The sequence below is a fragment of the Cervus elaphus genome, chromosome 20, assembly GCF_910594005.1.
Source record: "Cervus elaphus chromosome 20, mCerEla1.1, whole genome shotgun sequence".
NCBI lineage: Eukaryota > Metazoa > Chordata > Mammalia > Artiodactyla > Cervidae > Cervus > Cervus elaphus.
This window is the reverse complement of record NC_057834.1, coordinates 76,834,176-76,857,030: the sequence shown is the minus strand read 5'-3', so window position 1 is coordinate 76,857,030 and position 22,855 is coordinate 76,834,176. Positions and strand designations below refer to the sequence as shown.

General features: G+C 40.5%; 2 protein-coding genes across 2 annotated transcripts in view; both read right to left on the bottom strand.

Annotated features, from left to right (window-relative positions):
• Window positions 1-2,466: 2,466 nt before the first annotated feature.
• On the bottom strand, window positions 2,467-4,367 carry LOC122676770 (guanylate-binding protein 6-like). The gene is made up of 4 exons (XM_043876352.1): window positions 4,311-4,367; window positions 4,124-4,226; window positions 3,701-3,804; window positions 2,467-2,784 (listed from the first exon to the last, which is right to left on the bottom strand). Exons 1-4 carry the CDS (start codon window positions 4,365-4,367, stop codon window positions 2,668-2,670), a joined length of 381 nt encoding a protein of 126 aa, XP_043732287.1. The 3' UTR covers window positions 2,467-2,667.
• Window positions 4,368-8,920: 4,553 nt separating this feature from the next.
• LOC122676769 (guanylate-binding protein 6-like) overlaps window positions 8,921-22,855 on the bottom strand; it is a 30,572-nt gene continuing 16,637 nt past the window's right edge. Inside the window, exons 4-8 of the mRNA XM_043876351.1 lie at window positions 18,230-18,339; window positions 17,830-18,026; window positions 16,058-16,303; window positions 14,824-15,104; window positions 8,921-9,136 (exon numbers count right to left, since the gene is read on the bottom strand). Coding sequence (XP_043732286.1) covers window positions 8,921-9,136; window positions 14,824-15,104; window positions 16,058-16,303; window positions 17,830-18,026; window positions 18,230-18,339 — 1,050 coding nt within the window. The remainder of the gene's footprint in view (window positions 9,137-14,823; window positions 15,105-16,057; window positions 16,304-17,829; window positions 18,027-18,229; window positions 18,340-22,855) is intronic.

Below are 22,855 nucleotides of genomic sequence, written 5' to 3'. Positions count from 1 at the left end.
CCACGTACATTGTTTGAACACCTGGGGATTTTGAACACCTGGACTTTGTAGGGGAGATAAATACACAGGGAAGATCATCAAGTAGATGAGATCATAAGGCAGTAGGGGAGACAGAATATAAACAGGTTATTTCAATATCAAAATTATATGAAAATCTGTGGTCAGAGTGAAACATGGTATGATGGCAGCACACAGGAGGGACACCACACCCAGTTCATTCTGAGTACAAGAGGCTAGCATTAAAGAGCTGACAAGAATACCTAAAATGTTGAGTTGAAATTGAATGAGTCTCCTTTGAATACATGATCTTTATAAATGTGCAGGAATTGTGAGGTCATTCCAGCCAACATTCCAGTAGACTTTACACCTGAGAATAACTTATGGACTAGCAGTTCAGAGCCTTAATGACAACAGTATCAGGATGCATATCTAGTACTTTCTGTTTCCTGCTGTAATAAGTAGATTCCTCCTATGGAGCTGAGTTTTTATTTCTCATAGTGTTTGATACTTTCATGCTGTCATAAGAACTATTCCATTCCATATATTATTATTTTTATTTCATTATTTATATTTATTTATCTTTGAGTAGGTAATAATTCATGCAAAATATAAAACCCACAGAGGAATATGTCATATGAACCTATTTCTCTCATTTTTTATCTCAGATATGCAGGCCCATTCCTGTTGTGCTCAGGGATACCTGTTTCTTTTCTATTTCCAGAAATAGAGGAAAATGTGTGTATATACTGATTATGTTTTAAATCAGTAATGCAACTTACACACTTTCTATATCTTTATTTTTTTTTCACTTATAATATATCTTGACCTCTTGATGAAGGTGAAAGAGGAGGGTGAAAAAGCTGGCTTAAAATTCAAATTTCAAAAAATGGAAGATCATGGTATCCAGTCTTGTCACTTCATGGCAAATAGATGGGGGGAAAAATGGAAACAGTGACAGACTTTATTTTCTTGGGCTCCAAAATCACAGCAGATGGTGACTTCAGCCTTGAAATGAAAAGACACTTGCTCCTAGGAAGGAAAGCTATGACAAACCTAGACAGCATGTTTAAAAGCAGAGACATCACTTTGCCAATAGAGGTCCATATAGTCAAAGCCATGGTTTTTCCAGTAGTTATGTATGGATGTGAGAGTTAGACCATAAAGAAGGTTGAATGCTAAAGAATTGATGCTTTTGAACTGTGGTGTTGAAGAAGACTGTTGAGAGTCCCTTGGGCAGCAAGGAGATCCAATCAGTCAATTCTAAAGGAAATCAACCCTGAATATTCCCTGGAAGGACTGATGCTGAAGCTGAAGCACCAATACTTTGGCCATTTGATGCAAATAGCCGACTCATTGGAAAAGACCCTGATGCTTGGAAAGATTGAGGGCAGGAGGTGAAGGGGGTGACAGAGGATGAGATGGTTGGATGGCATTATCGACTCAATGGACATGAGTTCGAGCATACTCTGGCAGATAGTGAAGGACGGGGAAGCCTGGCGTGCTGCAGGCCATAGTGTCGCAGAGTTAGACACAACTGTGCCGCTGAGCAGCAACATCTTGGAGATTGCCTTACCTTAGCACAAATAGAGTTTCCCTTTTCATTTCAGTGACTATAGAGTATTCCTGTGTAAGTGTGTCCCAGGATTTATCGCACTAGTATGTGACAGAGGGACTTTAGAGATGTTTCCAGTCTTTTGGGATCACAACAATCCCCTCAATAAATATACTACCATACATTTCTTTTTCAATTTGGGTACGTAAATGTTAAAGATAAATTTCTAAATAAGAACTTGCTGTATCAACAGTATTTTCACTTAAAGTTTGGTATATATTTGCATTAATCTTCACTCTTCCTAACATATATCAGAGACTGCTAATTTCGTGCCAAACTACTTTCTGGTCCATCTGAGAGGTGACACAGGTCCCTCCTAATTTTACCCCTCATATCTTTTATAATCAGTAAAATTAGACATTTATATTCTCAAGTTTTTACCCATTTGAACAATGTGATTGTTGCTCTTTCCTCACTGATGTATAAGGGCTCATTATGGCTTAAAGAAATCATCTTCATACCTGTTTCATGGAGACTTTTTCTCTTATGATTTGTTTTTATACTTTTCTTAAAACTTTTCTATGAATCAATCATTACCTACTAACTTCTCCATTTCTTTAAATTAATTCAATCAAAATTAGGACTTCCCTGGTGGCTCAGATGGTAAAGCGTCTGCCTACAATGTGGGAGACCTGGGTTCAATCCTTGGGTTGGGAAGATCCCCTGGAGAAGGAAATGGCAACCCACTCCAGTACTCTTGCCTGGAAAATCCCATGGACGGAGAAGCTTGGTAGGCTACAGTCCATGGGGTCACAAAGAGTCGGACATGACTGAGCGACTTCACTTTCACTTTCAATCAAAATTACTTAGATATTTGGATTCCAGGCCCTGATTCTTCAGTAATAACTTCTTTTTATTTTTAAACTTTTCTGGATTGAAACTACCATGGCATATTCCAAAGATTAACAACTATTATATGAAACCCTTTACAATGTACTTAAGCGGAATTGTCAACTCATTTAATAATTCACATGAGACGCATCATCCCTATGCACATTGTGAAAAAAAGCCACTTCATAAGGACATTAACACAAAAGTAAAACCTGCCAGGATTCCTAAAGTAGTAAGCACGTATTTTCATTTCTTTCAGTTACTTGTCGTAGTCTAGTTAACTCAATATGTAATTCATCAGATTTCTTTTGAAAGTCCACATGGAGTTGTTCCATTTGCACCTATAAAAAGAAGATAGTACCCTGTTGAAAATCCAATTGTCATCTTTTTATATCTAACAACTACAGCAGCTCAGTACATGTGTCTATTTCCTACTACTTTAGATACTCTTTGATGAGTTTGTCCAGTATTTCCAAATGTTTGAACATGGTGGGAAGTGACAGCATCCGTGGTTTAGCTTCCCAGGATCCCTCAACACCATCTCCCTGAGCAAGGAGGAGTTAGGCCTAAGTCAGGACTTAAAACTATACCAGTTATGTGGTCTAGCCCTAAGACTGCACTTTGGGAGGGAGTGTAGGTGAATTCTAAATATTTCTCAGTCCCCTTGAGGTAGGGTGACCACACACATGTCACAAATAATGAGGTTTGCTGACTCTCTTTAGAACACTGAAACTCCAGGTTTGGACAAAGAATTCATTTACTCTAGGTGTATAAAGTGAATGAGGCAGATCTGGAAAAAATGTAGCAACTTGAAGTTTTCAACATCCTGTATTTGGTAGAAGTACAGTTGATACTTTTGAGAGCAGATGGGAATATTACAGGTCTCGGATGGTTGTTCCGCAAGTCCTAAGTTCTCTAAGACTGGGATCCTGTTCACTTAAGTGAAGTGTGACCCTCAGTCCAGGAGCCTGGGCCGTTGTTTGTCCCTTCCAAGCCTTAGCACTGCAGAAGATGCTGAGTCTTACAGAGGTAAGTCTTCAGCACCATCCACATTGATGTTACATGAAACCTGTCTTTGGATTTCTCTTTGGGATCTGACTATAGGTCATATTTCTGTCCCTTTATTATTGAGAAACTAGCATTTTGTCCATCAGACTCTGCCCATGCCCATCTAGACTTGTGCTCCAGCACTTCCTGCTCTTTTAGAAGGTTTTCTCTTTCCATCATGAACTTATGTATCAGTTGGGCTATACTTACCACGTGGCTTCTCTCTTGGGCCTCCAATTTTTTATTCTTATCATTCAGTTCCTGTTTTAGCAGATCCTGTTTCATCTCTGCTGCTTGTCTTTTGGTACGTTCCTCTGTTTCACAAGAGTTTTAAACAAAAAACAGTTATGCTGAGCTATACCTTCCTGAGCTCAAAGACTAAAATGACATTAAATTGGTGGGAAGGAGTCTGACTGTTCCTGCTACCACATCAGACAACCTGCTTTGGTATATGATGTAGACACACTGATTGGATGTACATACAACCCAAACTCCCTTGTTTATTTCCACATGTAGCAGAGAGGTTCCACAGAAGAAGAGGAAGCTCTGGTTCCAGGAAGTGTTTGCTCCCAACCTGTCTAAGGGCAGCACAGGAACCACCTTCCCCTCTGAGAGCTCAGTCCTCCCCTGTACCTGCCATGGCCTTGGCCGCATCAGTGAGGGCCTGGTCTGCCTGCAGGATGGCTGCCTCTACTTCTGCCTGTGGCTGCAGGAAGCTCTGGAGGACCTGGTTTGCCTGAGGAAACAACAAAGAGCAAAGACTTGTCAGGCAACATCAATATAGTATCTTCCTGGGGAAATTATTGTTCAGTGAACCTACAGACTTCTTTGGGATGGTTTTGGTCACCACCTCCTGTTCAGTGTTACACACCCCCATCCATAGCTCTTCAGGCACTCTGTCTAACAGATCTAATCTCTTGAATCTATTTGTCACCTCCACTGTGTAAACATCAGGGATTTGATTTAACCCATATCTCACTGGCCTAGTACTTTTCCCTACTCAAGGGAGAAAGGTAAGTATATACCCAACTGAATACAGAGTTCCAGAGAATAGCAAGGAGAGATAAGAAGGTTTTCTGACATGGACAATACAGAGAAACAGAGGAAAACAATAGAATGGGAAAGACTAGAGATCTCTTCAATAAAATGGGAGAGATCAAGGGAACATTTCATGCAAGGAATGGGCATGATAAAGGACAGAAGTGATAAGGACCTAATTAGAAGCAGAAGAGATTAAGAAGAGGTGACAAGAATACACAGAAGAACTATACAAGAAAGGTTCCAATGACCTGGATACCTCAGTGGTGTGGTCACTCACCTAAAGCCAGACATCCTGTAGTGTCAAACGGGCCATAGGAAGCATTACCATGAATTAGTGGTGGTGATAGATTCCAGCTGAGCCCTTTAAAATCCTAAAAGATGATGCTGTTAAAGTGCTGCCCTCACTACGTCAGCAAATTTGGAAAAGAACAGTGGCCACAGGAATGGAAAAGGTCAGTTTTCATTCCAACCCCAAAGAAGGGCAATGTCAAAGAATGTTCAAACTACCACACAGTTGCACTCACTTCAGATGCTAGTAAGGTTATGCTCAAAATCCTCCAAGCTAGGCTTCAGCAGTACATGAACCAAGAACTTACAGATGTATAAGTAGGGTTTCAAAGAGGTCAAATTGCCAACATTTGTTGGATCATGGAGAAAGCAAGGGCATTGCAGAAAATAATCTACCTCTGCTTCATTGACTATGCTAAAGCCTTTGATTGTAAGGATCACAACAGTGTGGGAAATTCTTCAAGAGGTGGGATTACCAGTCCACCTTATCTGTCCTCTGAGAAACCTGTATTCAAATCAAGAAGCAACGGTTAGAACTGGATATGGAAAAACAAACTGGTTCAAAGTTGGGAAAGGAGTATGTGAAGGCTGTATATCGTCTCTCTGCTTATTTAACTTACATGCAGAGTACATCATGTGAAATGTTCGACTGGATGAAGCACAAGCTGAAATCAAGACTGCTGAGCAAAATATCAACAGTCTCAGATATGCCTGTGATACCACTCTAATGGCAGAAAGTGAAGAGGAACTAAAGAGCCTCATGAGGGTGAAAGAGGAGAGTGGAAAAAGCTGGCTTAAAACCTAACATTAAAAAAAGCTAAGATCACGGCTTCCAGTCCCATTGCTTCATGGCAAATAGAAAAGGAAAAAGTGGAAGCAGACAGATTTTATTTTCCTGGGCTCCAAAAGCACTGTGGATGGTGAGTGCAAAAGTGAAACTAAATATGCTTCTTCCTTGGAAGGAAAGCTATGACCAACCTAGACAACATATTAAAAAGCAGAGACATCACTTTGCTAACAAAGGTCAATACAGTCAAAGCTATGGTTTTTCCTGTAGTCATGTATGGATGTGTGAGTTGCACCCTAAAGAAGGTGGAGCACTGAAGAATTGATTCTTTAGAACTGTGGTACTGCAGAAGATTTTTTTTTTTTCCATTTATTTTTATTAGTTGGAGGCTAATTACTTTACAATATTGTAGTGGGTTTTGTCATACATTGACATGAATCAGCCATGGATTTACATGTGTTCCCCATCCCGATCCCCCCTCCCACCTCCCTCTCGACCTGATCCCTCTGGGTCTTCCCAGTGCACCAGGCCCGAGCACTTGTCTCATGCATCCAACCTGGGCTAATGATCTGTTTCACCCTAGATAATATACATGTTTCAATGCTGTTCTCTCGAAACATCCCATCCTCGCCTTCTCCCACAGAGTCCAAAAGTCTGTTCTGTACATCTGTGTCTCTTTTTCTGTTTTGCATATAGGGTTATCATTACCATCTTTCTAAATTCCATATATATGTGTTAGTATACTGTATTGGTCTTTATCTTTCTGGCTTACTTCACTCTGTATAATGGGCTCCAGTTTCATCCATCTCATTAAAAGAATGAAACTACAACACTTTCTAACACCATACACAAAAATAAACTCAAAATGGATTAAAGATTTAAAGGTAAGACCAGAAACTATAAAACTCCTAGAGGAGAACATAGGCAAAACACTCTCCAACATGAATCACAGCAGGATCCTCTATGACCCACCTAGCAGAAAAGTCTTGAGAGTCCCTTGGACAGCAGGAGATCAAACTAGTCAACCCTCAAGGAAATCAACCCTGAATATTCATTGGAAGGACTGATGCTGCAGCTGAAGATCTAATACTTTGGCAATGTGATGTAAAGAGCTGACCCACTGAAAAAGACCCTGATGCTGGGAAAGACTGAAGGCAGGAGGAGAACGGGGCAACAGTGGATGAGCTGTTTAGATAGCATTGCTGACTGAGTGGACATAAATTTGGGCAAACTCAGGGATACGGTGGACAGAGAAGCCTGGCAGGCTGCAGTCCATGTGATTACACAGAGTCAGACATGACTTAGTGACTGAACAACAGTAACGACCCTCCAGGTTTGACTCTGTAAATTCTTCACCTTTCTTCAGACCCCACAGTGGCTACAGATGCTGGAATTATGTGCAGTTGTAAAAACACCCATCCTCCATTGTTTGCAACTCCTCTACCTGCACATTGCTTTCCCTCTGACTCATGCTCACCAACCCTTTCTTTATTAAGTTATCGTTTATTGACATTTCAACTTGTAGCTTTTGCCTCTTTCTCCAGGAAGTTTTCTTAAGCTTTATTCTGAGTTCTGAATGGCTGCCAAGAACTAACAGCTACCCTATCAGCACTACCACTTGATAGATATGTGACATTAGGTAACGTAGTTCCTTTTCCTTATGTCATATTTATCAATTTTGTAATGAAGATGATAGCAGTATCTAATCTATATTATTCTGAGAACTAAATTGATGGTCTAACCAAAACACCTAAAGTACACTTGAAGTAGTGAGTGCTCCACATACGTCAGTCATCACCATCAGTACCACTGCAATCGTCCCTGTCACTATCTCTATCAGTGTGTACCTGTGTGATAATCATTGTGCTACCATATCCAATGGCTATTTATGTGTCCTCAGGTAAGATCATAAGCTTCTGGAGAACAACTTTTCTTTAATTTTCCCTACACTTTGCAGAAAGTCCATTTTGGGGTTACTCATTTAAACATTTTATTATTTTATTTTTTACACAATTTTTAAAGGTTATACTCTATTTATAGTTAATACAAAATATTGGCTATATTTCCTGTATTTTACAGTATATCTTTGTAGCCTATCTGACACCCAGTCACTTGTACCTCTCACCCTCACTCCTACATTGCCCCCAATCCACATTCAGTTCAGTTCAGTCACTCAGTCATGTCCGACTCTTTGCAACCCCATGAATCGACGAAAAAGCAAGAGAGTTCCAGAAAAACATCTATTTCTGCTTTATTGACTATGCCAAAGCCTTCAACTGTGTGGATCACAATAAACTGTGGAAAATTCTGAAAGAGATGGGAATACCAGACCACCTGACCTGCCTCTTGAGAAACCTGTATGCAGGTCAGGAAGCAACAGTTAGAACTCGATATGGAACAACAGACTGGTTCCAAATAGGGAAAGGAATACATCAAGGCTGTATATTGTCACCCTGCTTGTTTAACTTCTATGCAGAGTACATCATGAGAAGCGCTGGGCTGGAAGAAGCACAAGCTGGAATCAAGATTGCCAGGAGAAATATCAATAACCTCAGATATGCAGATGACACTCCACATTAGTAACCACTAATTTGTTCTCTATACCTGTGAGTCTTCTTTTCAATTATAACTAGTTTGTTGTATTTTTTGGATTTCACATGTAAGTGATATCATGCAGTATTGTCTTTCTCTGTCTGACATTTCTTTGAGAATAATGCCCTCCAAGTCCATCCAGGTTGCCACAAATGGCAACATTTCATTCTTTTTAATAACTGAGTAGCATTCCTGTATATACACACTCCACATCTCCTTTATCCGTTCATCTGTTGATGGACACTTATGTTGCTTCCATGTCTTGGCTATTGTAAGAAAAGATGCTATGAACATTGGGATGCTGGTATCTTTTTGATTTAGTGTTTTTTCAAAACCTATCACAGTCTTTGCTAATAGAAAGGAATGTTCTCTTTCATCTAGATTCTTGATAATAGATCCTGTCTTTAAGAAAGTGAAAGTGTTAGTCACGTAGTCATGTCCAACTCCTTGTGAGCCCATGGACTGTATGTAACCCATGAGGCTCCTCTCTCCTTAAAATTCTCCAGGCAAGAATACTGGAGTGGGTTGCTGTTTCCTCCTCCAGGGGATCTTCCCAACCCAGGGATTGAACCCGGATCTCCAAGCAGCTGCCAAATTATGGCTATAAAAGCTAAAAGTGTAGAACTACCACCATGCTCTGCTTTCTCTACAAAAATGGTTCAAAAGAACCAGCCAAGACCCTTTGACTCCAATCTTCTGTTCTTTCCCAATCCCCTTACTCCTCACTTAACTCCTTTCCTGGGAATGAGTTTATAGTTCTCTTCAAACCTGCTCCTTGCTTCTAAGTAGCGACAGTGTCCTCCAGGGACAGAGAAAGTTCCTTTTGAAATACTCTTCATCAAGGGGTCTGAAAGCTTCTTAAGCTCAGCCTGACAATACTTGACAGATGCTTCTTCATCTTGCAGCATGAAAGTTTCTTTCTTTTTCTTGATCATGACCTGTCAAGGAAATGAAGAGAAATTCAATAGAAAGAAGCTGTTAGAAGAGAAAGTCCAACTGTGATCCTCTTGAAGGAAGCAGTCGCACAACATCAGGGCACATGAGAAACAGAATAATAGATACAGAGTCAGGAGACTAGTTTTAGTTCTCCTGCTGCTGCTGCTAAGTCTCTTCAGTCGTGTCCGGCTCTGTGCGACCCCACAGACGGCAGCCCACCAGGCTCCCCCGTCCCTGGGATTCTCCAGGCAAGAACACTGGAGTGGGTTGCCATTTCCTTCTCCAATGCAGGAAAGTGAAAAGTGAAAGTGAAGTTGCTCAGTCGTGTCCGACTCTTTGCGACCCCATGAACTACAGCCTACCAGGCTCCTCTGTCCATGGGATTTTCCAGGCAAGAGTACTGGAGTGGGGTGCCATTGCCTTCTCCAGTTTTAGTTCTAGATCTGACCAACTCTTTGTGTGACTTATAGGAAGTCTCTTAACTCTGTTGGCTTAGTCTCAGTATCTGTGAACTGACAGATTGGTAGCTGTGAATTCCATTGTTCTTTAACAGTAATAGGATTAATTGTGATCCATCCATCAACAATGAAAAATGGAAAGCTCAATTATGACTTGAAGTAGGGCTTCCTATGCAAACTAGGTGCTATAGATAAAGATATCTATTAATACATAGCTAATCAATTGCCTAACTTAATGAGTTAAGTATACCCAACAGAATTTTGAACTCTTTCTGAATTCTTGCTTCATTGAGGGGTTCAGTGTACGAAAATATAGGAGCCTTATTTTTCACTTTTGTACTTGTAAACTATAATTGATCTGATTTTCCTCTAAGAGATTTTTTAACTGGGAGAATTGACAAAGGTAGACTAAAAGACAAAGTTTTCATGAATATGGCAATGGTAAGCAGAAGTATCATCACCAAGAATTCTCTCCCTGGTATTCACATTCCTGGACCTGTAAGTAAGTTGAACACTGATTATGTCTTTCAATTCTGTTGAGTCTCTCAGTCGTCTCCGACTGTTTGTGACCCCATGAACTGCAGCACGCCAGGCCTCCTTATCCAACACCAACTCGGGGAGCCCACCCAAACTCCTGTCCATTGAGTCGATGATGCCATCCAACCATCTCATCCTCTGTCATCCCCTTCTTCTCCTGCCCTCAATCTTTCCCAGCATCAGGGTCTTTTCAAATGAGTCAGTTCTTCTCATCAGGTGGCCAAAGTACTGCAGTTTCAGCTTCAACATCAGACCCTCTAAAGAACACCCAGGACTGATCTCCTTTAGGATGGACTGGTTGGATCTCCTTGCAATCCAAGGGACTCTCAAGAGTCTTCTCCAACACCACAGTTTAAAAGCATCAATTCTTCGGTGCTCAGCCGTCTTTATAGTCCAATACATGACCACTTGGAAAACCATAGCCTTGACTAGACGGACCTTTGTCGGCAAAGTAATATCTCTGCTTTTTAATATGCTGTCTAGGTTGGTCATAACTTTACTTCCAAGGAGCAAGTGTCTTTTAATTTCATGGCTGCAATCACCATCTGCAGTGATTTTGGAGCCCAAAAAAATAAAGTCAGTCATTCTTTCCACTGTTTCCCCATCTATTTGCCATGAGGTAATGGGACCAGATGCCACCATCTTAGTTTTCTGAATGTTGAGTTTTAAGCCAACTTTTTCACTCTCCTCTTTCTCTTTCATCAAGAAGCTCTTTAGTTTTTCTTCACTTTCTGCCATAAGGGTGGTGTCATCTGCATTTCTGAGGTTTTTGAAATTTCTCCCAGGAATCTTGATTCCACCTTGTGCTTCCTCCAGCCCAGCGTTTCTCATTATGTACTCTGCATACAAGTTAAACAAGCAGGGTGACAATATACAGCCTTGACATACTCCTTTTCCTATTTGGAACCAGTCTGTTGTTCCATGTCCAGTTCTAACTGTTGCTTCCTGACCTGCATACAGGTTTCTCAAGAGGCAGGTCAGGTGGTCTGGTATTCCCAGCTCTTTCAGAATTTTCCACAGTTTATTGTGACCCCCACAGTCAAAGGCTTTGGCATAGTCAATAAAGCAGAAATAGATGTTTTTGTGGAACTCTCTTGCTTTTTCGATGATCCAGAAGATGTTGACAATTTGAGCTCTGGTTCTTCTGCCTTTTCTAAAACCAGCTTGAACATCTGGAAGTTCACTGTTCACGTATTTTTGAAGCCTGGCTTGGAGAATTTTGAGCATTATTTTACCAGCGTGTGAGGTGAGTGCAATTGTGTGGTAGTTTGAGCATTCTTTGGTATTTCCTTTCTTTGGGATTGGAGTGAAAACTGACCTTTTCCAGTCCTGTGGCCACTGCTGAGTTTCCCAAATTTGCTGACATATTGAGTGCAACACTTTCACAGCATCATCTTTTAAGACTTGAAATAGCTCAACTGGAATTCCATCATCTCCACTAGCTTTGATAGTCTTGATGCTTCCTAAGGCCCACTTGACTTCACATTCCAGGATGTCTGGCTCTAGGTGAGTGATCACACCATTGTGATTAACTGGGTCATGAAGATCTTTTCTGTACAGTTCTTCTGTGTATTCTTGCCACCTCTTTTTAATATCTTCTGCTTCTGTTAGGTCCATAGCATTTCTGTCCTTTATTGAGCCCATCTTTGCATGAAATATTCCCTTGGTATCTCTAATTTTCTTGAAGAGATCTCTAGTCTTTCCCATTCTGTTGTTTTCCTCTATTTCTTTGCATTGATCACTGAGAAAGGCTTTCTTATCTCTCCTTGCTATTCTTTGGAACTCTGCAGTCAAATGTATATAGCTTTCCTTTTCTCCTTTGCTTTTCACTTCTCTTCTTTTCACAGCTACTTGTAGGGCCTCGTCAGACTGCCATTTTGCTTTTTTGCATTTCTTTTTCCTGGGGATGGTTTTGATTCCTGACTCCTATACAATGTTACAAACCTCTGTCCATAGTTCATCAGGCACTCTGTCTATCAGATCTAGTCCCTTAAATCTATTTGTCACTTCCACTGTATAATCATAAGGGATTTGATTTAGGTCATAACTGAATGGTTTTAGAAAAGGCAGAGGAACCAGAGATTAAATTGCCAACATCACTGGATCATCGAAAAAGCAAGAGAGTTTCAGAAAAACATCCATTTCTGCTTTATTGACTGTGCCAAAGCCTTTGACTGTGGGGGTCACAATAAACTGTGGAAAATTCTGAAAGAGATGGGAATACCCTACCACCTGACCTGCCTCTTGAGAAACCTGTATGCAGGTCAGGAAGCAACAGTTAGAACTGGACATGGAACAACAGACTGGTTCCAAATAGGGAAAGGAGTACATTAAGGCTGCATATTGTCACCCTGCTTGTTTAACTTATATGCAGAGTACATCATGAGAAATGCTGGGCTGGAGGAAGCACAAGGTGGAATCAAGATTGTCTGGGAGAAATATCAATAACCTCAGAAATGCAGATGACACCACCCTTATGGTAGAAAGTGAATAACTAATGAGCCTCTTGATGAAAGTGAAAGAGGAGAGTGAAAAAGTTGCTTAAAACTCAACATTCAGAAAACTAATATCATGGCATCTGGTTCCATCACCTCATGGCAAATAGATGGGGAAACAGTGGACACAGTGGCTGACTTTATTTTTTTTGGGCTCCAAAATCACTGCAGATGGTGATTGCAGCCATGAAATTAAAAGACACTTGCTCCTTGGAAGTAAAGTTATGACCAACCTGGTTAGCATATTAAAAAGCAGAGACGTTACTTTGCCAACAAAAGCCGTCTAGTCAAGGTTGTGGTTTTTCCAGTGGTCATGTATGGATGTGAGAGTTGGACTATAAAGACGGCTGAGTGCCAAAGAATTGGTGCTTTTGAACTGTGGTGTTGGGGAAAACTCTTGAGAGTCCCTTGGATTGCAAGGAGACCCAACAAGTCCATCCTTAAGGAGATCAGTCCTGAGTGTTTATTGGAGGGACTGATGTTGAAGTTGAATCTCCAATACTTTGGCCACCTGATGAGAATAGCTGACTCATTTGAAGAGACCCTGATGCTGGGAAAGATTGAGGGCAGGAGAAGAAGGGGATGACAGAGGATGAGATGGTTGGATGGCATCACTGACTGGATGGACATGGGTTTTGGTGGACTCTGGGAGTTGGTGATGGACAGGGAGGCCTGGTGCGCTGCAGTTCACCGGGCCACAAAGAGTCGGACACAACTGAGTGACTGAACTGAACTGAATGGTTTAGTAGTTTCCCCCACTTTCTTCAATTTACATCTGAATTTGGCAATAAGGAGTTCATTATCTGAGCCACAGTCAGCTCCTGGTCTTGTTTTTGCTGACTGTACAGAGTTTCTCCATCTTTGGCTGCAAAAATATAATCAATCTGATTTCGGTGTTGACCATCTGGTGATGTCCCTGTGTAGAGTCTTCTCTTGTGTTGTTGGAAGTGGGTGTTTGCTATGACGAGTGCGTTCTCTTTGCAAAACTCTATTTGCATTTAGATTATGTTATATAGCATAGGATACGTTAAAAAGTAGAGATGACCCTAGTGGACATTACTGAATCACATAGGTCTTTCACATCTATTCTTTTTTTTTTGGTGACAGAAAAGGTAATCAGAGAGATGAGCAACAAAAGAAGAATACAGGGCACCATTGCTGGTTAAATGATGGAGCAGGGTGGTTTTCCAGAGCCAATATTAGTGCTGAAGAAAGATATATTCACATGTTTGCACAGGGGGAGGACAGTGTGGCTTATACACGATTTAAATTCAACTTTACGCTAAATACAATAACCTGTTTGCGGCCTATCAAGCAAGTGTTTACATCTGCTTTAATCATTAAAGAAATACATTTAAAAATCAAAATGGAATAACTTGTGCAGCAATTCAAAACTGAGCTTGGTGGCCATTGTAGATGTGGTTTCAGGCATGTTTCTGCATCACTGAGAACTTCAATCTTCTTAACTTTATCATACTCAAGGATGCCACTATCCATTCCCAAAACAGTGTCTGCTATGATAGCAATTGGGAGTTGTAAACTCATGGTCTCAAAGATCCCATTGCAAATAGGCAATGGTTTCAGACTCCAAACAATTCTTTAACAAGCACTCTTACTTCTCTCCAACTTCTTTCTAACTTTGTTAATTCTTAACCAATAATACAGGTAATTTTGTGGGTTTTGCCTATATTGAGGGTCTTGCAACAACCCGCCCCCCCCAACCCCGTCCCCATTTTGGAGTCCAGTGGAACTCAATTCAAATGCTTCTTGTATGTGTATCTTCAGGGCACTAGTCCTCATTTGGCTCAAATCAAATTCTTCTTATCTTATGACAAACTGTTTACTATTTATTCTTGGGAGTATTACTAAGCCCATTTGAGCCTTCTCCCCACCCCATCTTGTTGTACACAGAGTATATCACCTGTACACCCTGAGCTGGGATCTAACCTGAAGAATTTTGAGTTAATAAATGTGTGTTGTTTTAAACAGCTAAGTACAGGGTAATTTGTTTACAGTAGAAAATGAAGAGGCCAATTTTTAGTACAAAGGATGGAATGTAGCCTGTAGAGTCCTGTCTTTCACATGAATCCAAACTCCTTTTATAAATGAGAAGCATGTGAACCACAAGTGAAAAGAAGGAGCCTAAGTACATTTTTAGAAGAAAAGGTATCAGGAAGGCTATATTCTAGGCTACATTACCAGAAGTTTCTTCTGGAAATCCTTCTTTTCATCCTTGAAGGAGTGCTCCATGAAGACTGCAATGGCTTCCTTCTCACAGGCTGCGTGCGCCTCCAGCAGCTCCTGGAGCGTGTCTGTGGGGAGGTTCAGTCGCTTGGTCATCTGCTCACTGTAGTGGTCAGCTGCCTTCTCCACAGCTGCTGAGTTCTCACGCTGGGCCAGAATTGACACCGCGTTCTCCAGACAAGGAACTGATCCACTGTTGATGGCATACACGTAGGCCTCCACCAGAGTTCCCAGCCCTGAATGACACAGTATATTTTGAAAAGAAACAGAACATTCTCCCTCGTTTTATGGACTTTAGATCAGTACACTTAAAACTATTAAAGTTTTATTGAATTTGAGGTTTTCTTATAGTAACATTACTGTGTCTCCTATGCACTCTATTTTATAGTTCTCAGTTCATCACAATAAAATATTCACCAAATTATCTCAAACAATATGTTCAAAGTTCTTCTGTAACATTTTTCCCATTGTAATAAAATACAAAGAACTTATATATATGTGAGTAAACTGCATATTTTGTGAGCACTATTTGCAAATGAGAATTTAGTGCCACATGTAAAAATATCATCAAGAATTTCCAGACCATGATACAAACTTTAAAGCAAGCAGGCCCATCTCAGCACAGGGCATTATGTGACTGCCCCACTGACATGGGCACGAAGCCAGCATCACATAAGATTATATTTACACTTCTTTCTCAGACTCTCAATGAGTTTACATGGATTCATGACTTACTACTTATTATTGATTCATGTAAATTCACAGAATACCTTGTATATCCTCACTAGAAACACTTATCCACTCAGTGGTTCATTACCATGAATATGTCTATCCTTAAAATATCTTTATAGTAATATTGGGTTGGCCAAAACGTTTGTTTGGGTTTTTCCATAATATCTTACTGAAAAACCTGAAAGAACATTCTGGCCAACCCAATAGTTTCATGAGATTTGGTACGCTTCAAAAAAGCCTCATACAAGGATATTTTAATGAAGAAATTTTAACTCAAAATTCATATTTTAATGAATATCTGAGTTTCCAAATTATATAGAGAACACAATTAATAAAGGAAAAAAGAAGAAAGCACCATTACTGACAATCCCAGAGTACATTTACAACTTCAACTCCACCACACATTCCTCACCCACAGTGAATCACAGAGAGACATGCTGTAGCAAAGGAGACTCACTTGTCCCAGTGACAGTGATTCCCTCTTTTAAGCTCTTGGCCTTTGCATGGGTATAGATATAGGAGCAGAAAACTTTTGATTGCTTCTGGAAATTCCCATCCAGTTGGTTCTCTGGTATTTCCTCAAGATGGAGTAATTGTCTTCTGTTACTTGCAGGGCGGTCAAAGACGAAACACTTCCGTTTGGGAAAGAACTTCCTGATACACTCTCTGGGTAAGTTGGAATTTTGAATTTGGGGATTTGCATCTGCAAAAGCAGAAAAGAATAATCAAAGAAGAGACAGACTCTTGGTAAGGGGGCTGAGGACTTTGATTTCCAGGAATTTATGCACTCACTCTAATTCCCATGCCTGTAAATCTTTTCTATTTGAAAATCAACCTTACACTAATCTACCATAGAAACTCTATTTTTATACTGAGCCAAGACTGAAGGAAATACTTCTGGGGAGGAAAAAGAACTGTTTATACCAACTGAAGAAACTTTTGTTTTCCTCAACCATTGCATAGTGTGCACTGGATCAATTATTTATTAGGTGCTTCTTGAAAGATCAACCAACCCAAATAACTGTCAAAAACACTATTCTGATGTTACAACCTCTATTTCAGACATGAAAAGTAACGGTGGAAATAAGAATATTCACAATATATCTGGGAAAGAAATCACATTGGGAACAAATGATATACAGGAAAGAAAAGCTTTATAAAATCGAGTAAAAATGCACATTCTATAAATATGTTTTGAGATGACTGTAGCATACATAATCTCATGGTTAGATTGGCCTAAAGGAAATGAGGACACTCTATCAGTCCTCTGTATCATACGGAGAGATTTGGGGCATATACCATCAGTTTAATAAGTATTTATTGGAAGTGTAAATATATGATTAAACTAACAAAATCAATATTACTTCTAGGTACCACCTATTATTCTCTCTGCTAAATATAATCGGAGTAACCAACTAGCATATGAATATGACATATACCACGTAAGAGAGGTTATAGGTGGCTCAATCGTAAAGAATCCACCCGCCAATGCAGGAGACAAAGGAGATGTGAGTTCAATCCCTGGGTAGGGAGATCCCCAGAAGAGGAAATGGCAACCCACTCCAGTATTCTTGCCCGGAAAATCTCAAGGACAGAGGAGCCTGGCGGGCTACAGTCCACAGAGTTGAAAAGAGTCAAACATGACTGAGCAACTGAGCACACGAGCATGCACGTACCTATGGTGTAAGGCTCTAGAATGAAGAGTATGATGTTATGAGAAACCATTTGAAGATCTGATAGTCTCACTGGAAGGATGTAGCAATGCTTTTCTTTTGAATGAATTAGACTATAAATAGCTTATCTATTAAGAATATATCTATATGGGTAATAAAAAACACTCTGTGAAGTGTATCAATATTTCACAAATTAATCCTTTTATTTACCTTATGATTCTACATCTACCAATTTCGGTTTGATGGGTTATTTTTCTCAAAGAGGAAAGAAGAAGCACTTAATATGTAATACAGTATGTGAGACTTTTTCTTCATGATTTTTCTAAAATCGTTTTTTTAATACTAGATTCTAAATTTCTTCAGTGAGCTTATGCTCTGGTCTCTGAAGTTTTTCCAGTAACAATAATGACTGAAGCCACCCACCAGTCATTCACCAGGCACCATTAGCATGGCCTCATTCCAACCCCAAATTAAAATTGACATCAAGTGCTGAATGTCAGGGCTCTTGATCCCACTTCCTACTGAGCTTTCTACCACCTTGCCCCTGCTCTGATACCTGGAATCAACTTCAAGGCATTCTCCAGGTACTCATCTTCAGTTATGGGGTTTCCATTTAACTCCAGCTCCAGCATGAAATCCCGCACAGCCCAGACAAAGTCCGGAAAGAATCTCACAAACTCGACTGAGTCCTTTACATCATCAGAGATGGGAGATGATTTGATTCTGATCAGCTCCGTTAATTCAGTCACATAGCTGGGATCTTAGCTAAGGAAAAAGAAGCACTCTCCAACAAAATTTCCAACTCCTACCCCAAAACAAGTTTTACAACTATTCCCTTTTGCCCCATTTTACTATCTCATCTGTCAACAGAATGGCGTCGTGGAAAAGGAGAAACGGTGTCAGTTGCTATTCCCATAAACTCAATTAAAAGTGCTAGTTCAGCTCTGGAAGGATACTGCAGCTGCTCCAGGGCCTGGTGGTTGATGGTGCTCATGCTGTTGTAGATAAAGGTGCTGCTCAGGAGCACGGCCAGGGCAAAGATCCACGAGTCATTTTTGGAGTCCCCCTAGAAAGTACATTACAGGGTGAGGACACTGCTCCTCATGCTCTCATTCATTGTTCATTTGCTGTAACAGCAGTACATAACTCAATAGTAAGGCAAGCAACATAAATTTTCAGCTCAGTTCAGTTCAGTCACTCAGTTGTGTCCGACTCTTTGTGACACCATGGACTAAATGCAAATTTTTCTGGTGTTGATATTGACCCATCTAAGCTCTTTTGTGTGATTAGCTATTAACAGAAATGAATGGCATCTTATATATGTTTGCATGTTTACTACAGCACCTGTAACATAGAAGTTTTCCAGTAGAAAGTGGACAATGATTCCTTTTGCAACATTTTCTAGATCATGATGTATATTAGGAATAGAAATACTAATCAATTAAATTCAACTACTAACTGTTCATCTAGATAACAGGAGATACTCATTGACTTACTTGAATATAAAGTTCCACATAATAATCCCTACCCTAGAGAGACGGCTTTCTGGAGGGTCAGATATATATGGGAACGTACATATTTATCCAAGATGATAACTCAGTGTGGAACCAAATGTGTTACTGTAATAGACAAAGGAGTAATACCACAAAGACAGAAAAAAAATACTCTGTGCATTCAAAGCCAAGAGTGATTGTGTCTTACAGTGATGTGGTGACATTAAGCTGAAAAGAACTGGGCATTAAAGAATTGACAGAAAGTAGATTTGTGAAGCTCTAGGGCTTCCCTGATAGCTCAGTTGGTGAAGAATTTGCCTGCAATGTGGGATAGTAAAGAATCTGCCTGGAGTGCGGGAGACCTGGGTTTGATCCCTGGGTTTGAAGATCCCCTGGAGAAGGGAAAGGCTACCCATTCCAGTATGCTGGCCTGGAGAATTCCATGGACTCTATAGTTCATGGGGTCGCAAAGAGTTGGACACGACTGAGGGCTTTCACTTCAGTCACTTTACGGACCATGCAAGTGGAAGGGCCCACAGAAGCTGATCATGATTGCCAGAAACTGTGGTTATATAGAGGTATTACCAGGTTATTTTATTTGGCTGAAGTGATGTTACCCGTGTGGTAGTAGATGAGGTGGAAAATGATATTCAGAACAAGTCATGAGTGACTTTGGAACTGATTTATATGGAATTCTTGGGCTTCCCTGGTGGCTCAGACAGTAAAGAATCTGCCTGCAATACAGGAGACCTGGGTTCGATCCCTGGGTCCAGAAGATCCCCTGGAAAAGGGAATGGCTACCCACTCCAGTATTCCTGCCTGGAGAATTCCGTGGACAGGGGACACTGGCTGGCTACAGTCTATGGGGTTACAAAGAGTTGGACATGACTGAGTGGCTAACACTTTGACTTCTTTCACCCAGATGCATTACAGATAGTGAGACCAGCAAGTGGTTCTGCTGCTATCAGTGTGCAGTTTGCTGTGCTTTGGCTTATGGCAAGTGAGGTTAGATAAACGACACAGGTTATTAAAACTACAATCTATTGTGAATCATAGACCATCTTGGGTTGACACTAATGTGATTACTGAATAAGTTAAATTTTGATTTATAACTCAGAATTCATGAATTCATGTCCCAACTCTTTTCTGCAGTGATGAAACCCAAGATTCAATGCTCCTACATTTAATTTAGATGCAGGTTAATACAAATAAGGAGAAAAAACTGATTGTAGCTTAACACTATAAAGTCAAAATATCGAAAATTATCCCATTTACAAAGCTTTTCAGTTAAGAGTTCACTGACAATGCCCAGAGCCTTGGAATAAAATGTTCCTTGTATAGAAGGAGCTTTTCTGGAGATTTTAAAAATATATATAAAATAGATTTTTGTTAAATAGACCTTTAAATTTTACTAATTTTTTAAAAATGTTATTTTATTAAATATTTTTTTATTAAAATAGATTTTTATTCAGAGAAACTCCATTTCATGGTTTCTACTTACAACCCCATCAACTCCACAGCTCTCAATTAGTAGAGCCCATTGTTCCCATGAGTTATAGCTTCCACTGGACTATAACTATAGTCTTCCACCACTATAACTGGTGGAAGACTGGTTATAGTCTTCTGACCATAGCCAGACTTCTACCAGTCTAGCGTTCACCAGATTTCCCAAACTAACAACTGATATAGGTTATCACTTTGTGTAAACATGGTTCCATGTGCTGATAACACTGCATATTTCTTACCTCCCCAACTGAGCTCTGGGCCTTTAGCTCCATCACTGTGATACCTGTTGCATTTAACACAAAGCCCTGGGATTCAGATGCCCAATAAATATTTATTAACTTATATCTTTCCTCTCCCCTGGAGGAGGGCATGGCAACCCACTCCAGGTTTCTTGCCTGGAGAATCCCCATGGACAGAGGAGCCTGATGGGCTATAGTCCATGCGGTTGCAAAGAATAACAACTGTGTGTTAATTTTATATCCTGCAACTTTACTATATTCATTGATTAGCTCTAGTAATTTTCTGGTAGAGTCTTAGGGTTTTCTATGTAGAGGATCATGCCATCTGCAAACAGTCAGAGTTTCATTTCTTCTTTGCCTATCTGGATCCTTTTATTTGTTTTTCTGCTCTGATTGCTGTGGCCAAAACTTCCAAAACTACGTTGAATAGTAGTGGTGAGAGTGGGCACCCTTGTCTTGTTCCTGATTTTAAGGGAAATGCTTTCAATTTTTCACCATTGAGGATAATGTTTGCTGAGGATTTGTCATATATAGCTTTTATTATGTTGAGGTATGTTCCTTCTATACAACTGAGCAACTAAGCAACAGCACAGCACATTTTTTGTCTCAGTGCTGAAAATAAGATCTATCTATAATAATGCAGGAGGGCTGAGAGGAGCTACTCCACATTCAAGGTCAGGAGGGGCGGCCATGAGAAGATACCCCTCTGCCAAGGTAAGGAGCAGCGGCTGCGGTTTGCTGGAGAAGCAGTGAAGAGATACCCCACGTCTGAGGTAAGAGAAACCCAAGTAGGACAGTAGGTGTTGCTAGAGGGCATCAGAGGGCAGACACACCAAAACCATAATCACAGAAAACTAGCCAATCTGATCACAGGACCACAGTCTTGTCTAACTCAATGAAACTAAGCCATGCCGTGTGGAGCCACCCAAGATGGTCGGGGCATGGTGGAGAGGTCTGACAGAAAGTGGTCCACTGGAGAAGGGAATGGCAAACCACTTCAGTATTCTTGCCTTGAGAACCCCATGAACAGTATGAGAAGGCAAAATGATAGGATACTGAAAGAAGAACTCCCCAGGTCGGTAGGTGCCCAATATGCTACTGGAGATCAATGGAGAAATAAGTCCAGAAAGAATGAAGGGATGGAGCCAAAGCAAAAACAGTACCCAGTTGTAGATGGGACTGGTGATAGAAGCAAGGTCTGAGGTTGTAAAGAGCAATATTGCATAGGAACCTGGAATGTTAGGTCCAGATCCAAGCCTATGCCCCAACTAGTAGCACTGAAGAAGCTGAAGTTGAATGGTTCTATGAAGACCTATAAGACCTTTTATAACTAACACCCAAAAAAGATGTCCTTTTCATTATAGGGGACTGGAATGCAAAAGTAGGAAGTCAAGAAACACCTGGAGTAACAGGCAAATTTGGCCTTGGAGTATGGAATGAAGCAGGACAAAGGCTAATAGAGTTTTGCCAAGAGAACGCACTGGTCATAGCAAACACCCTCTTCCAACAACAGAAGAGAAGACTCGACACATGGATATCACCAGATGGTCAACACCAAAATCAGATTGATTATATTCTTTGCAGCCAAAGATGGAGAAGCTCTATACAGTCAGCAAAAACAAGACCAGGAGCTGACTGTGGCTCAGATAATGAACTCCTTATTGACAAATTCAGACTTAAACTGAAGAAAGTGGGGAAAACCACTAGACCATTCAGGTATAACCTAAATCAAATCCCTTATGACTACACAGTGGAAGTGAGAATTAAATTTAAGGGACTAGATCTGATAGAGAGCCTGGTGAATTATGGATGGAGGTTCGTGACATTGTACAGGAGGGATCAAGACCATCCCCATGGAAAAGAAATGCAAAAAGGCAAGATGGTTGTCTGAGGAGGCCTTACAAATAGCTGTGAAAAGAGAAGCGAAAAGCAAAGGAGAAAAGGAAAGATATTCCCATGTGAATGCAGAGTTCCAAAGAATAGCCAGGAGAGATAAGAAAGCCTTCCTCAGTGATCAGTGCAAAGAAATAGAGGAAAACAACAGAATGGGAAAGACTAGAGGTCTCTTCAAGAAAATTAGAGATACCAAGGGAACATTTCAGGCAAAGATGGGTTCGATAAAGGACAGAAATGCTATGGACCTAACAGAAGCAGAAGATATTAAGAAGAGGTGGCAAGAATACACAGAAGAACTGTACAAGAAAGATCTTTACGACCCAGATAATCACAATGGTGTGATCACTCACCTACAGCCAGAGATCCTGGAATGTGAAATCAGGTGGGCCTTAGGAAGCATCACTATGAACAAAGCTAGTGGATGTGATGGAATTCCAGTTGAGCTATT